Genomic DNA, 15,692 nt, shown 5'->3' on the forward strand with positions numbered 1-15,692 from the left:
TGATGATGAGAGAGGGGACTCACAGGTCAAAAGATGCAGAATAGTTCAGCAGACACATGTGATATATTTAGCGAAGCCATTGTTTGTTTTATTTAGGGAGCGAATTGAGGATTTTCCAAACTGCAGGGCCCCTGAGGTATTTTATCAGGTGTACAGTCCACCATGTGTTAAACATTAAGGGACTGAGGGGAATGTAGCCGCTTGCACATATAAAATGTTTGTAATTTTGGAGGACAGGGGGGGGTCTACAATTGCTCCCTTCAGAGCTGGCGGACGGATGGAAAACATGCCACTTATATGCAAATGAAACAGCATCACATTACACACACACACACACACACCTCATTAAAGAAAATAAACCTCATGGAATCTGTGGGACTTCAGCAGGCTGTAACAGGGCCGTAAAAGTTGTGCCTGTTCCCTTGGGGGGGGGGGGGGGGAGAATAGCTCTTATGTCACAATGCTTGCAGAGGAAACACCACGCATGGAGATGAAGCCAAAAAGAAATAATGTATTTTTAATTTCTTCTGGAGCACTCTGCATCCCTGCGTTTAAATCGTGACTTTTATCACGTGACTAATCGTGCGTATGCACGAAGATGCTGAGTTTACGCAATGTGATCAAAGGTGAACACGAAAGGCACAACAAAGAGGAAAACGAAAGTATGACTCCCGTCATTATTATTGTGATCATTTTGTTGTATATTTTGCACCTGTCTCGAAATGTAAATGAATTGTTAATCCAAGCGGAGTGAATGCGTCTAAGTGCCGACTGCACTGGTTGAGAGTGGAAAGTGCCGCGTTTGTAAACTCATCGCTTCACATCATGTCTACCTCCTTTATTAATAAAAATAAAGAAGAAGAAGAAAAAAAGAAACTGAAAACGAGGCTGCTATGTTTAATTCATTATGATGCACGCCGTTTGAAGGCTGATTGTAATTGCTCATTTGTCTTGTATATTTATCGCTTCGCCTTATGTCAAGGTCGAGAAGAATTGTGTGGGGTCCATTCTCTCGTTTCATGGATCCATTTCAGTGGTAATTTGGGAAACGGGGCAGCTCAAGTAAGTCGATCGTGACGCGCGGGTCCGCGGACGCGCTGCGGCCCGCTACAGACGCTCCATCATGAACAATTTCCACGCTTCCAAAAAAACCAAATAAATATGTGATATCTCGACATAATTTGCTGCTGATGAATATAAAAGTCGACATTGAACATGTCCGGTGTTTTCCCCTCCCTCGCGCATGCAGCCTCCATTCACATTAGTGCTGTCAGCGGACGTCATTAGAGCTACTAATTGCAGATTAGAGGTTTTGGGTCAGTGGGGGTCACTTGATAGGAGCAACTACTCTTTTCACTGAAGGATAATTATTTCACATAGCTCACTAAATGTTTAATGCTGAAAATTGTGCGGAGTACACAAGGGATAGCATAATCAAAGCGAGAACTCGAGATGTCATTATGGGTGATGAGTACACAATGTTTGGAATTTTGCCTACTCCAACATTCGTTTACGCACATTTTAAACCTGTATTGCGGGTTGTAGCAATTTTTCAAATCACACACAAAGCTGAATTTTATTGACTACAATTTTTATGGTTACGTTTTCATTATTATAATAAATAAGCATTAAAGATTATGGATGTTTTATTTTTATTATAAATATTTGTGATTTTTTTGTTTGCTAAATATAATATAATTCATATAATAAAGTATATCCCCATGCATTTATTTCTCTAACGTATAATGCGAATTAAATAATAATAATAATAATAAGAGTGAAAAGGGGGATTTGCAGGTTAAAATCTCTGCAGTAAATTTATCAAATGGTGGCAGGCTCTAATGAGACTCTGTCCTGTCTCCAGTGTGTCCACACAGGCGCACAGAGGGTGCGCCAAATTTTGTTTGTGGCGGATCAAGGCTCACCGCCTCCACTGCACTTTCTTTATCTTAATTCCAACTTGAAAAGATATAATTATCTAGTTTGAACAGGACCACTATCAAATCCGTCTTTATAGGCAGGGAGGGGGAAAAGCTCGAGTGGATTGTGAGGCTCTGAGCCGCTCGGTGTTGCCCGAGATAGGAGTAATGAAGTTGTGGAGTCCGGAGATACAAACGGCATTAACCTCATTAGCATGAAACCTTTTCTTCTAACTATTGTGGGACCCTTTCAGTGCTCTAATCCCCCCTATTTCAAAACTGGGTTTGTAATGAAGCTTTTAGTTTTTTTCCCCCACCTCTAATTCCCTAAAGATTTATTTTGCTGTTATAATCAAATGAACCGATTAAGAATTGCCTGTTACCAAAAAAAAAAAAAAAATCCTCATCTAAAAATAAACACGTTAAGAAAAAAAAAAGCTAGGTTGAATGTTGTACTTCATTCAAGTGTGCGTGGGCCTAAAAAGTGTTATGTTGCGGTTGCTGCAGCACCAAATCAAGATTTGAAACAAAGATCCCATTTTGAGGCGCATTGCAACCTTCCCTTATCGCGTCGCGAGGGCTAGTCAGATTGTGCTAAATTATGTCCAACCAAGCCCCCTTGGATCCGGATTAAGAGATTAAAGTGGACCACTGGGCATTGCGTCCCCTTTCTCCCCCTCATATTACTCGCATGATAATTGCCCAAACTGATTTGCACTTTCACAAAAGCTCGCCGAGACTCTTTGGAGCTGCTGCACACAATCATGGCAGAAACAAATGCTGAATCGAGCGCAAATTATTAGCTCTTCTTTTGCTTTTTTTTTTATTTTTTTTTTACAATGCACCTGAAAAACGGCAACCGCTATAGACTCATTTATTAAATCTTTTTTTTTTTTTAATAAAGGCCTGCGTAGACTTTTACAGCGCGCGACATATTGATAAAACTTTATTGACAAAATATTGACAATTACATACTTCTTGGAAGTATACTTTGTGTTAAAATTGTAGCAAACTTAACACATACACAAAAAATATTTACATTCTGTAAAAGAGGGTTTAACAGAAACAATAACAATATTTTTTCTGTACATGGAATACGCTCAGTGCTTGGAGGTTTTTTTTTTGTTTGTTTGTGTGTCTATAATTCATTTTAGTCCTTGTGGCATCTTTGAGTGGAGGCTCACGTCCTGACAGAAGGTTGCGTGGGGCCAAGTACAACCACACATTGGTAAAGCTTTAGAGGTTCAAGGAACGTCCTGATATACCATCACTTAAATTTCACCCCCCCCCCCCACCCTAGAAAACCAATTTTTGCTTTTTTTTCCTTGAAAAAAAAAAAAGACGATAAAGCACTGCTACTTCATATGTTTTCACAATCACTTTTACACGAGAATTATGAATTAAAGACTGCACACTGTCTGAAAAAGAAGTAGGCCTACAACACCTCTCTTAGAAAATAGATTTAAATAAAAAAATGTTTCGTCTTCCTCTTGATTGTGTCAAAATAAAACAAGTAACATGCAATTCAAGTTTTTTTTTTTCTAAAAAGCAGTTTTGGTATCTTGAGTGGGAAAAAATAGAAGTGCAACCGTCCAATATGAATTGGAAAATGATAAAAAGAAGAATATTTCAGGTGGTGGCGAGTGGTGACACACAATCTGTCAGTACCATGTTCCTGGTTCTTTTGGACTGACGGAGCCGCAGGGTGACAGCTGGGCCACGCAGCAGCCGGCCTTCCGTCGCCCTCAGCTGCCCATCGGGGATGTGAAATGTGACATCGGGTTATTTGAGCCCACTGTCCTCCCACGGTATCCTGTATTCGTGTCCTCCGTGCGCTCAGAAGCACATATGAGTCTCGTTTTAATCGTCCGAAGTCACATCAATTTCCTCCGGACTGGACTGCTTGGTGGCCAACCTCCAGCGATTTATGTGATGGGAGCCCTTCTTTTTCTGTTGCGACTCGGAGCCCTCCTCTTCCAGCTTCTGTCTCTTGAATTTTGTCCTTCGGTTCTGAAACCACACTTTTACCTAAAGTGTGGGGGGGGGGGGGGGGGTAGAAATGAATAATTAGCACCGAAACAGAAATGCGTAAAATCATGTGTAAATACGCACAGGGCTGCACTGAATAACCATGCCGAAAATTAAAGGGTAAAAATAATACCACATTTCACATTTGTCAGGATTGCTTCAAATATCAAAAGCAGCGACGAAACTCCAGCTGTTAATTTTTTAATACAATATCAATTTAGAGCTTGTCCTAAAGTGGCCACGATGACGCTGCGTCGGTTATCTTCACAGGCGCTATTTTTACACGGCCAATAAAACAAAATCGGAATCAAGAAGGATTTCCATGATGTGACACATTTTACACACTCCTCTAAATCCACCCATCGTGCTGATCAGTGGTACCGTGGGGAACTAACATCTAAATCGATCAATTGTCTGGACCACGCAGCTTTGTCAGTCCCTTCAATGGCAAGTGAGGCGCATTTAATAAGCCCTCAGTGTGTTAATTGAACGACGTGATGCGTCATTTGGACCGATGGGCTCGAACAATGTGGCGAATATGGCAGCGCGACCCACTGAGGCCGAGACCTTCCTTTGAATTGCTGAGCCCACAAAATGGTTAAGTTCTTCATTTAGCTTCCATTTTGAAAGGCAACATTCTCAGTGTCCCCCTCGAAACAAAGCACCCCCGTCTAAAATTAGCTCGTGCGGGAGAGGGGGGAAATATTGCCTCCCCCCCTCCCCACAACTCAATTTAAAGACAATTTAGCAAATCATGCACAAATGAACTCTATTTTCAGTCATCAATGTTTATTTCTAAATATCACAATATATTGCAATGATTACATTTTAATATGCAAAAGTAAATATTTAAACTATTCTCCAAATGTAATTCCCCTGTCACAACAGATACATGCACATATAATAATCATGTAACATGGTGTAATTGTCCACACACCAAACGAGTAAATAAAAATCACACAAATCCAAAATTGTAGTCTTACCTGAGTTTCTGTGAGGCTAAGGCTGTGCGCGAGCTGTTTCCTCTCTGCGCCCACCACGTAATGATTTTTCTCAAAGGCGTGTTCGAGCCGCAGGAGTTGCGATGGAGAGAAAGCCGTGCGGATTCTTTTGGGCTTTCGGGCGAGCGCGTTGTGCAAAAGGAAGCTCTCGGGACCTGCTTCGTTGCCTGAAGCCCAACAAGAAAAGGAGTCAGTTTGTTTGGTTGCTTTTAAATTATACACCGTAACGTAAGGTATTGGCACCGCGGGCCTGTGCAACGATTAGTGGTCGTGCAGGGTGGGTATCACGAAAAATAAAATATTGAGGTATGATCTAACGTCATGTCACATCTTTCTCATGCCGAAAACAAAGCAACTACTATATTTAATTCATTTCTATTTAAAAAATAATTCATGCAGAAACGGCACATCGTGTCAATTTTTAAAGTATGTTCATTATAATTTGTTGTCACTCCAATTTAAAAACAAATATTTGCATATGTAGTACAAAATATAGCACAATGAGCGAGTATCAAGGCTATTTAAAAAAAAAAAAAAAAAAACTAGGACTACCCTAAATCAAAAGCGCCACCTGCTAAATAAAACGTATAATTAAAACGCAATTAAAAACAAATCCAATCGAAAAAGACTCTAAATGTAATTAAAATAAAAAAATAAAAAATGTTATTTTAAATGTATTGTGTGCAGGAAGGATTCCTCTTGCAATCGGAATATATATTGCACAAGGCAAAATAAAACACATTATCTTTTATAAGAAAATATAATTCAATACAAATATTTGAACGAATCAGTCGTTTTAATTCAAAACGCCGCATAGAAAGGCGGTGAGCATTTTTTTAATTGTAACAATGTTGCATTAAAATTCTTTCCTCTTGCTCTCAACAAAAACTTTGGGTGCTTTCCGTGCGTAAAAGTGATCCAAAAACATACCTTGAAATCTGTGTCCCAAGTATCTATATCTGTGTAATAACCAGGGGTAAAAAGTAGAGGGGTCTCTTTGCTGGCTGCCAAAAAGAGGGTGCGGACTATGCGGGGACGAGAGCGGATGAGCGGCCAGGGCGTGCGGCGGGGCCACCGGATGCACCGGGACCGCCGAGTTGGGCTGATGCGAGACCGTCTCGGCGAACACCAAGTCCGGGTTTGAGTAGACGCCCCTGGCTCCGGAGTGAAAGCCGTTGAGGAAGGGGTTCATCTGGCCAGAGTTTGCATAGCTGAGAGCCGCCGGCCGGATGGGCTCCTCCGATCGGGACGCCGTTACCGGATTATCCTTGGCAACCAACGATTCTATCGTGAAACACCTCTTGGGTGCGGGCTGAAACATGGCGTGAAGGTCCGGGTTCCCCAGTTTAAGAGGAAGCTATCACGGAAAATACTCCAGAGTTGGGAAAGAGGCGAAAGTTGTTGCGCGCCGCGAAGAAGTTCAGCAAAAGCGCAGCACACACCAGACACGATGGATACTGGAGGAGGACGTCAAATCAAAAGTGCGCCGTGCGCTCCCAGACTAATCCATGGATGTGATCGTTTTCCTCGGTGACTCGGTGCGGGCAGATGTGTTAGTTCATGAGGCTAATTAGCGCTGCACTCCCATAAACAGCTTCCTGTGAAGCCTCTAATGGCATGCTGATTGGCCGCCGCCTCTGCCGCTCGCCTTAAGGTGGAGAAGGAGCGACGAGCTTTAAAGTGCGTCAATGGCAAAGCGGCCTGAGCTCAGAGAGGCGGACTCGAACACAACGCCGACACGATTCGTCCGCTCCTCAGCACCCCCGCCGTGCGCGTGCACGTAGGCGCGCCGCGCACGATATACGCACGGAATTTAGGCACGGGAAGGCCTCGGACACGTCCGCACTTGAAACGAGCGTTAGTGGTTTATTCCCATCTTCGGAACTCGACCATTTATACTGGTCGGCCTTAATTCGTCTATCCCCGAACTGGGGACGCCACAGTAGCAGTCACTTCTCGTTGAAAAATTGCTCGCATTAGAATCTGATGTAAACTAATGAAAATCGAACATTACCGAATTCAGATTTGCTATTAATCGTCGTTTTGCATTTTTAAGTATGCCGTCTACCAATGGTTCTGGATACAGTACATGCAAGAAAATCCATATTGATTTTAATTCGCCTTTTTAAATATGAAGATGAGCCTTTTTGTTGTTATGTAGGTAATACGCGCTCCTAAATGAAATCTTCAATAATGTCAAGCGTCTCTGGAAACATACACAATGCAGGCATTATTTGTCATCCTGTACATGTGTCAGTAACATTAAACAGAGAAAACTTTACTAATTTATTCCATAAAAACTTACAATCAGCTTTTTTTCGTATTATAATTATTATTTTACGGTAATGTCGTGCATTACATCAGACTTTAGTTTTGAAGCCTTAATAATTCTGAGTAAAACACACCCGTCAATTACAATTTATGAATGTTTTTATTTGTAAAAAGTATTTAGACATATGTAACACAAAAATCCCATCTAAAGACTAATAAAAGATATCTTAGTATAGAACCAAACGCTAAATAATGCGTAGTTAATAGGTAATTTAACCCACCCAATTTTATACTACTCGTGTTTTGGTATATTAGTAGTAACGCAAAGTTTCTGATTATATTGAATACAATTTAGACAATAGATGCTTCGTTTTGCCTGCTATTGCCATGTGAAAAGTCCCGCTGTGCTCCGTGGAGCTTTAGTGACCTCTAGTGGTTGCAGTGTATAAAAAAAGACAAAGGTAAGCGTGGGCTGAATAGCCCAACTGCCCACAAGAAAACGTTTTTTAGCAATCGCAATGGTATATTTACTAATATTGTGTAAGGATTACACAGCACTAGCGTGAATTAAAAACGACTGTTAGTTACGCAAGAGCTAAAGAGAGCTCATTTAAAATGCTGGGTTGTAAATGATAGCAATTTAGAAATGATTATACTATTAGGCTCATGATAGCTGAGTTTACTGTGTCGATATTGAAATTTCTGACGCTGACCTAGATTCGGCAGGGTGCCTGGCATGTCAATATTATCTTCTAACAATAGGAGGGCAAACTTTAAAAAAAAAAAAAGGCTTTTATCCGGTCACATACAACCTGGTGTCACTCCATTGCTACTGCATGAAGAGAAGCAGAAAGTATTTGACGAGACAAATTTAATATTTGAAGCATATACTTCAAAATGGATATTTCACTCGTTTAACAATCATTTGAAACAGTAGATTAGCCAACATTGACCTTTGCGTGAGCGCGCCATCATACAACATCCCTGTAAAACGTAACATTTTAAGAGGCATTGGTGATTCAGTAAGTTTGATATACAAGTCTTATCCGCTGGGGGTTGTCATGTCTACAGAGATGGTTTAATTGATGCATAACATTTTTAGAACTACTCAACGTCAACTTGTAGTAAATTTAATATCCATCTGCATGAAGTATAAGAGTTTTGATATCGAATTGTAAAACGGATCATAGACAGGGAGTATCAGAGGTTTTAATTCAGCTAAATGAGGGCTCAGTTACCAAAGGCTAATCTAACCTGTCTTGCTATTATTTTTGGAGCCACTTGTTGGGACTCAGCGGCGGACGGTGGTCCAGCCATCATCATCGGTCTCGTTTTTGGTGCGACGATCTTTGTCCGCACGCCAGGTCTTCTCTCCCTCGGTATCTTTGTCTTGCTCGCGCTCCCGTTCTTTTTCCTTGGGCCTGTCGTGTTCCTCATGTTTTTCTTCACCTCCACGACGCCAGGTGCCTCCTGCACAAACAACATTGCTCATCAGAAGCACTACTTTTAAAGATACATGACGCCACCTACTGGCTGCTGTTTGAAGCGTGGCACACATACGCAAAGTTCCCGTACAATGGATGAAATAGAGAAGCATGAAGTCACTGACACCAAAATGTAAACAAGCGATGGGTACCACTTTCATCAAACGGAATAATAATAATTATGATAAGGTACAATATAGTGTAGATGCAGCATCAAAAGCCGAGACCGGCACGCCGTTCAGGGTGTCCAAATGTCCATGTATCAATGGCTGAAATATTGCCAGTTACAAAACAGAGAAAAGCTGATTCCCATATCCATTAGAAGTAGTACAGCAATTCAATTAGACTACTTCAAAGGTAAGTTTTTGTTTGCTGCTGTTGTTTTGCTATCAATATTGCAACAGAATTTTATTTTCTATTTTTCCCAATAATACAACACCTAGTGTATAAAAATATGCCCAGATCCCTTGTGATGTGCACAACCATAGGCTCCGTTTACCATCATTTAACTCTTTTGGTGGGGCTCTCTGGGGATCATCACGGCGATCGTCGCGGCGATCGTCACGCTCAACGCGGCGCTCAGTGTCCTCTTTGCGAGAATCTCTCCAGCCGCCTCTTCCTCCTTCTTCTGATCGCCTCCAGCCATTGTCCTCTCTGGAAATATGCACACCACTAATTGAACTGACAAGCCCCAAAAACGCACAATACGATCCTCATTCTGTCAGTCCCACCTTTGACGGTCTCCGAAGCGATCACTGGGAGGTTCCTCTCTCTCTTTGTCATCTTGGTCATCATTGGTGCCGCCGCGAGGAGGACCCCAGCTCTCCTCCCTCGCCTTTTCCCGCTCACGCCAACCACCTCCTTATTATATCAAAATAAAGTACAGTATCAATATAAGGTAAACATAACCGTTTTGTCATTGGGATGGATTACTGTAAAACCCTGTGAATAACACGTACTCCGTTAGAAGATGTGCCCCCAAAAGCACCCGCACCTTTAGTAAATCCCGTCATTTGCTTACATCTTTGCATGGCCAGCTTTGTTTTCCCCAAGTGCTGTCTTTGTTTTCTGACTTCACAATCGACTTGTCATTTACCGCATATTTCATAAACTAAGATGTTCACGATCATGGTTGGATTTAAATTCAGTTGCCATTTACTAGATGACTCATAGGCCAAATGCATACCTGGTTTAGTGAGTGGCTTCCAGGGTGCCGGGTCCTCACCACCACGACGTGGACCATCGTCCCTTCTACCACTTCTGTCGTCGTCACCTCCTCTTCTGGGTCCCCAATCATCATCACGCCTGGGACCCCTGGAGTCATCCATGCCCCTACGTGGTCCTCTGTCGTCGTCAAATCCGCGGCGGGGGCCGCGATCGTCGTCAAAAGCGCGCCGGGGGCCGCGATCGTCGTCAAAGCCACGCCGGGGGGTGCGATCGTCATCAAAGCCACGCCTGGGGCCGCGGTCGTCGTCAAAGCCACGTCGAGGGCCGCGATCGTCGTCAAAGCCACGCCGGGGGCCGCGGTCGTCATCAAAGCCACGCCGGGAACCGCGATCGTCGTCAAAGCCACGCCGGGGGCCGCGATCGTCGTCAAAACCTCTGCGTGGAGCTCGGTCGTCATCCATCCCTCTGCGGGCGGGACGGTCTTCGTCGCCGCCCCGACGTGGACCTCGATCCTCATCGACGCCTCTACGGGGCCCTCGGTCATCTCCGCCTCGACGTAGACCCTCTCCTCGTTTGAAAGAATCTCGCTCCTCTTTGTCATCATCACGACCCTCTTGCCTCCATTCCCTACAAAGACACCCCAAGAGTTAGAAGAGTAGAGTCGCGCAACAAATGAGTCCGCAGCAAACGCACTTGTCGGCCACAGGACGTCGCCACTCTGATTCCCCTTCGGTGCGCTTCCGCCATCCTCCCTCCTCTTTCTCTCCCACCCAGTCCTGTTGGGAATAATGACAACTTTACCCTCCTCAATAATGAACAGACTGCAGGTGGGTTTAGATTAAAACATTCCCACAATCAATTGGGATATGTACAGACAAGTTGAGACAAACCTTGGGTTTCTCGTCTGGGGTTGTGCGCCTCTCCTCTTCACGGCGGCGCTCGCGCTCTTCGATCTCCTGCTGACGAGCACGTTGCTTCCGTTCCTGCTCTTCAAGTTTACGCAGGCGCTCCTGATACTCTCTCTCCTCCTCGTCTCGCTGCTCCTGTTCAATGCGCTCACGCTCTTCGCGTTCTGAGACGGACCAAAAATGTCATTTGTGACAAAGTAGCAGATAATGACTCGCCAATGAGTGGTCCCTCTGGTGTATACATGTTCCTTACCTTTCTTGAGCTGTTCCTCGTGGATACGCTGTTCTTCTTCTTCTTTCTGGAGGTAGAAAGCCTTACGTCGGTCTTCTTTACGCTGAATCTTCCTTTCCTCCAGACGATTCTTTCTTTCCTCCACCAGGCGCTCCTCGAACACCTTCAGTTTCTCCTACAAAGGGACACGTGTGCTTAAAAGTGTGTTACGACTAAACCCAGATTGGCACTATTGTAACTCACCTCATAAATGAAGCTACGCGCAGCAGTGATTTTGGATAAAAAGTTTTCCTTGTCCTCCATCATGCGGGACATCCGCTTCTTGTGCTCCAGGGCCTTTTCCCGTTCTATTTTCATGTTACTGATCTGCCACAAAAAAAACCCCAAAAAAACATATTTGTAAAATCTTGGAAGTATTTAATAAGCGTACAATAGCTCATTTTCCAAAGCTAATTTGCAACGAACCCGCTCCTCCTCTTGGAGCTCCCAAAGTTCCATGTCCTTGACACGCTGCTCCTCATAGGCCTTTATGATAAGAGGAATTTCCTCAAGTCGTTTTGCCCTCTCGAAGTAGTCAATCTACGGAAAGAGTCCAGTACAGTGATGAGTGACGTCACAAATACAGTCGCAACACAGGTGTTCACTGTAAACCATCTGGTGTTACCTTCTTCTCCTGGTTCTTCAGGCGCTCTTGGAGTTCTTTCTTCTCTTTCTCCAACTGCTCCACTTGCTTAGCCATGATGAAGTCAGGATCCAGCTCCTCCAGGTCCTGCATGTCAAGAGGTATGTTAAAGACATCTTAGGGACAGATCAAACACACGAACCAAAAGGGCTTCATGTGGTTGGACTTTACCTCGATGTCAATATCCTTGAAGGCCTTGGCGCCCAGTTCGGTCTTCTTAATTTGCTCCAGGCGCTCTCGCACTGTCTTTTTCTTGATCTGCTCGTGCTCTTGCATGATGCGCTCCTTCTCCCGCTCTTTAGCCTCCTGACGCAGGCGCTCCTCCTCTGCCTTGCGGACCTTCTGCTGCTCAGCTTCCCGCTGCTCTAGTTCTTCCTTCTCACGTTGTATGTTGAGGCTTTCAAGACGCTCCTTGCGCTCTTCTATGGTCTGTCTACGAGCCAGGATGCGCTGATGATCTTTGCGGGCGTTTTTCAGATAAGCAGCGATGGCCTGCTGGCTGTGCTCCTCACGCTCTTGCTAAAAAATAAACATAAGGTTTAGTTCACATTTGGCATTGAAGAATTCAAAACCTACGAGTCAAGAAGATTTATGACACATCTCTCCGAACACGGCAAAAAACTCCCAAAGGAAAAAAAGCTTTTTATGGACAACAACATTTGTGGGAATTTCTTGAGCTCACCAGAGTGGAGGCAGGTTTGATGACCTGCAGGGCCTTGGCCAAAGAGGCAGACATAGCAGTCAGCTGGTTCCTTATTTGCTCAGATGGCATGTTTTGCAAGAATGGACCAACTGGAGCATCCTCTTTAGTGGAGTAGTTTAGGTCAGATCCAAAACTCAAGGTCCGAGAGGTGTGGTCAATTCGAACCTTTGTGAGGGAACACAGCTTTTGATGATGACAAGTCCACGCTTGTGTGCTTGCTTGTGTGTGATTGGCTCAAGAGCTTACCTGCAGATCACAGTGCCTGGCAGCATCAACAATGGAGCGCTCCAGCTGGAAGGCATCCACGAATGGAACCAGGGAGGCCAGACGACTGAACTCAATGCTCTGATAGATCTGTGCAACCTAATATGAACGGACACAAAATATGAAACCACAGCAAAAGGTGCGCTTGTAAATTCAAATCTTTTGAAGAGACTGTGTTTGATTACCTGTTGCAAAAGACGCAAGATGGTGTTGCTTTGCAAGTGAGGGACATATTGCTGAAGGTCAGACTCCTTCTCACCTTGGTCTCTGACCCAATTCAGCACCTGGGAAGAGAGCAGAGCAGATTTTGCGGTGGGAGGAAGTCCTGACCAAACGCAACACAAGACATGGAAAATCATTTCATAATCGTTTACTTGAAGTTTGTTACCTTGGTTACTCTTCCACTGAGCTTCAAGGGATGGAAGTCAACTTCGAGCCAATTGTGAAGTTCTTTCACCTCGGGTACTATATACTGCAACAAGTTAAACCTCACCTGGAAGACAAAATAACAGTTATGTCTCTCAAAACCAACCCTTGCTGTCACTAACAATTTTTACCATGTCATTGATCAGACTTTGGCGAGTTGGTGGAGACTGCAGACCCAGGAGGGTTGCCAGCCGCCGGTGTTTCTCCACAATGATACCATCCATGTCCAACAGCCGAGCGATATCTGTGCGCTCGGGGGTGATGGGAATGGAGAGAGTAGCCAGGAGGACTCTGGTAGACATCCTGAAGGTGGAGTGAGAAGAGATTTAGCATTAAATGGTCTTCACCTGAATAATCTTATACAAAGCTGAGATTGTAAAAAAAAAAAAAAAAAACCTCTGCATCTCCTCTTGTGTGAGATTCTTGCGCATCTCTCTAGAGAGGTGATAAAGCCGGTGGAGGGTGCAAGCATGGAAAAGGGCATTTCCAGACTTCCAAAACACAGTCGACACCTTGTTGTAATAGTTGGCCATTAGTTGGGGTTTGGGTGGCTTTTTGGACAGAGCAAACAAACCATGGATGTCCTCAACAGCCTTGAATGCTTCCTGGAAAGACACAACAAAACGTTTTTACCTAGCACCTTGGAAAGACAACAAAACATTTTTACCTAGCACCTAAGTCTTAATAACGGCACATTTGTATTTCCCAGTATTGAAACTGAATGACTTATAGTAGTAATGTATGTTCTTTGATGAGAAACAGACCTGCCAGAGCTCCATGCTTATGGCACTGTCAAGCTGTACCAGGCGCGTCTCCAGGTGCATGGACTGACTTTCAGGGTTGTTGAGGTTGATGGCAGTACTCTGGTTGTGGTGTCGCTGAATTTGACTCAGATGCATTCGCAGGTTGTCACACAACTTGCGAAACTCTGCCTTTCGGGTGTACTGAAGGCAAAACTTGAATGCTGCAAATGAGATGAAAACACAATCGAAAAGTTCGTACCGGATTTGCGTGAATGTCGAGAATGGTCATTTTACTCTGAAAAGATTTGACTTCCTCTTTAACGATAAATATTAACCGCACTTAACACATTCACTGTAAGACCAGTTCATCCATCCATTTTTATGTGATCAATAACATATGTTACCTTGCTGGGCGATGTCATGGTAAAGGCGCTCCACCTTGGAGTTGTTTCGGAGAAGGTCCAGGCATTGGCGGTAGGACTCCCACAGAAATTTCACCCACGGAGTGAGGAGCAGACGATCGGTACGATCCTGAGTGTCTTCTCCGCTCACAGCACTCAGGAGCACACTTAAGGTGGAAAACAGAGCCCAAAACCGTAAGCTTTTGACTAAACCAACAAACCACATCAAACGTTCTCACTTTTCTGGAGTCTGGATGTTGTCCAGATCCTCAATGTCCAGGACCATCTGCTGGGACTCCTCTTTAGCAGTTTCGGTCTTATCCTCCGCCAGCTTCAAGTAAGCCCTAACCACATCCTCAAGAGACTTGATGTTGACCTGATGATACAAGCAAAGAACCCTTTAACCCCCTGATGATCTTAGACACGAGAACACACCAATGAACCTAACCTGCTGGCAGATGTTTTTGTACTGGTAAAGACCCTCCTTTGCCAGGTGACTCTTGCGAAGATCCACGCATAGCTCCAGGTATTTGAGCATAATGGGCTCGTGGATCTTCTGCCATGTTCGATGTTTCTTGCTCTTGATGACATCGTACAAAACGTCCAATGCAGGTTGCTTCTTGCCAACTTCCAGGAATTCTGTGCATTACACGGGGGAAAAGACGAGTATGTAACCAGTCAATCAACTCGACAGACAGCATCACTATTGAACTAGCTGTTCACTTAAGTGGTGCTCAAGAGCACTGGGAAATTGGCCATCAGAAGCAATCGGTGCGCAATGTTCAATTTCCAGAGCTCATAAGACCCGTTTGTGAGCAAAGCTACAGATCATTTCTGAGTACGAAGAGGCCCGATGCGGCGTCACATAGCATACACATTGTCACCACATATGGAACAGAGACAATTCACGTTAATAATTCGAAAACGCATCATTTCCTTCAACTGTCAAGATGCAAATCGAAATGGATTATTTATAATCCACGAGAGCGTGTCTGCTCGGTTGCTGGCTAATCTAATACAGTCGTGGTGACTTCCTCAGTGACATTCGCTAGCTGGCGTAAGCATTTCCATTAGCATTAGCACCACTTTGGGTGACGCGTCAGCGAACGAATAAAAGAGGCCGCCACTACACACTATTTCTTCTCACCATTCGCTCGTTTCAGAGCATTCTCTGGGCGTTGGAAATACGCCGGCATTTTGGTGGCTTGCTAATCTGATCAAATCGTCGAGTTTATGTGAAATTTGAAAGAATCCACCAGTCCATCCAGGCCACGGGTTCACGCACGGAAACGGCGGCGCCTGAGAAAGGAAGGACCTCGTGAGCGGCCCGCTGAGGTTGCCAAGTGGCGTCACACGCCATCCCCCATGAAACAGTTAACATGACGGATATTAACACGCATTAAGTGATCATATTGTCTTAAAACATATCAAACGAGGTTTCCTCATATTACAAAACTACTCCC

At 44.1% G+C, this 15,692-nt stretch overlaps 2 protein-coding genes across 2 annotated transcripts; both read right to left on the minus strand.

The window, feature by feature from the left end:
• Window positions 1-2,849: 2,849 nt before the first annotated feature.
• On the minus strand, window positions 2,850-6,682 carry emx2 (empty spiracles homeobox 2). The gene is made up of 3 exons (XM_037272378.1): window positions 5,879-6,682; window positions 4,931-5,115; window positions 2,850-3,947 (listed from the first exon to the last, which is right to left on the minus strand). The coding sequence occupies exons 1-3, from the start codon at window positions 6,267-6,269 to the stop codon at window positions 3,780-3,782; spliced, it is 744 nt and encodes a 247-aa protein (XP_037128273.1). The 5' UTR covers window positions 6,270-6,682; the 3' UTR covers window positions 2,850-3,779.
• A 912-nt stretch (window positions 6,683-7,594) lies between these two features.
• eif3s10 (eukaryotic translation initiation factor 3, subunit 10 (theta)) lies at window positions 7,595-15,550 on the minus strand. Its single transcript, XM_037271199.1, has 22 exons — window positions 15,377-15,550; window positions 14,678-14,868; window positions 14,469-14,605; window positions 14,233-14,396; window positions 13,850-14,049; window positions 13,482-13,690; window positions 13,217-13,388; window positions 13,048-13,152; window positions 12,845-12,943; window positions 12,642-12,758; window positions 12,375-12,560; window positions 11,864-12,211; window positions 11,675-11,779; window positions 11,476-11,589; window positions 11,254-11,376; window positions 11,032-11,185; window positions 10,761-10,942; window positions 10,564-10,646; window positions 9,890-10,497; window positions 9,435-9,564; window positions 9,203-9,357; window positions 7,595-8,689 (listed from the first exon to the last, which is right to left on the minus strand). Exons 1-22 carry the CDS (start codon window positions 15,423-15,425, stop codon window positions 8,511-8,513), a joined length of 3,810 nt encoding a protein of 1,269 aa, XP_037127094.1. The 5' UTR covers window positions 15,426-15,550; the 3' UTR covers window positions 7,595-8,510.
• Between the last annotated feature and the right edge of the window lie 142 nt (window positions 15,551-15,692).

The sequence above is a fragment of the Syngnathus acus genome, chromosome 15 (assembly GCF_901709675.1).
Source record: "Syngnathus acus chromosome 15, fSynAcu1.2, whole genome shotgun sequence".
NCBI classification, from domain to species: domain Eukaryota; kingdom Metazoa; phylum Chordata; class Actinopteri; order Syngnathiformes; family Syngnathidae; genus Syngnathus; species Syngnathus acus.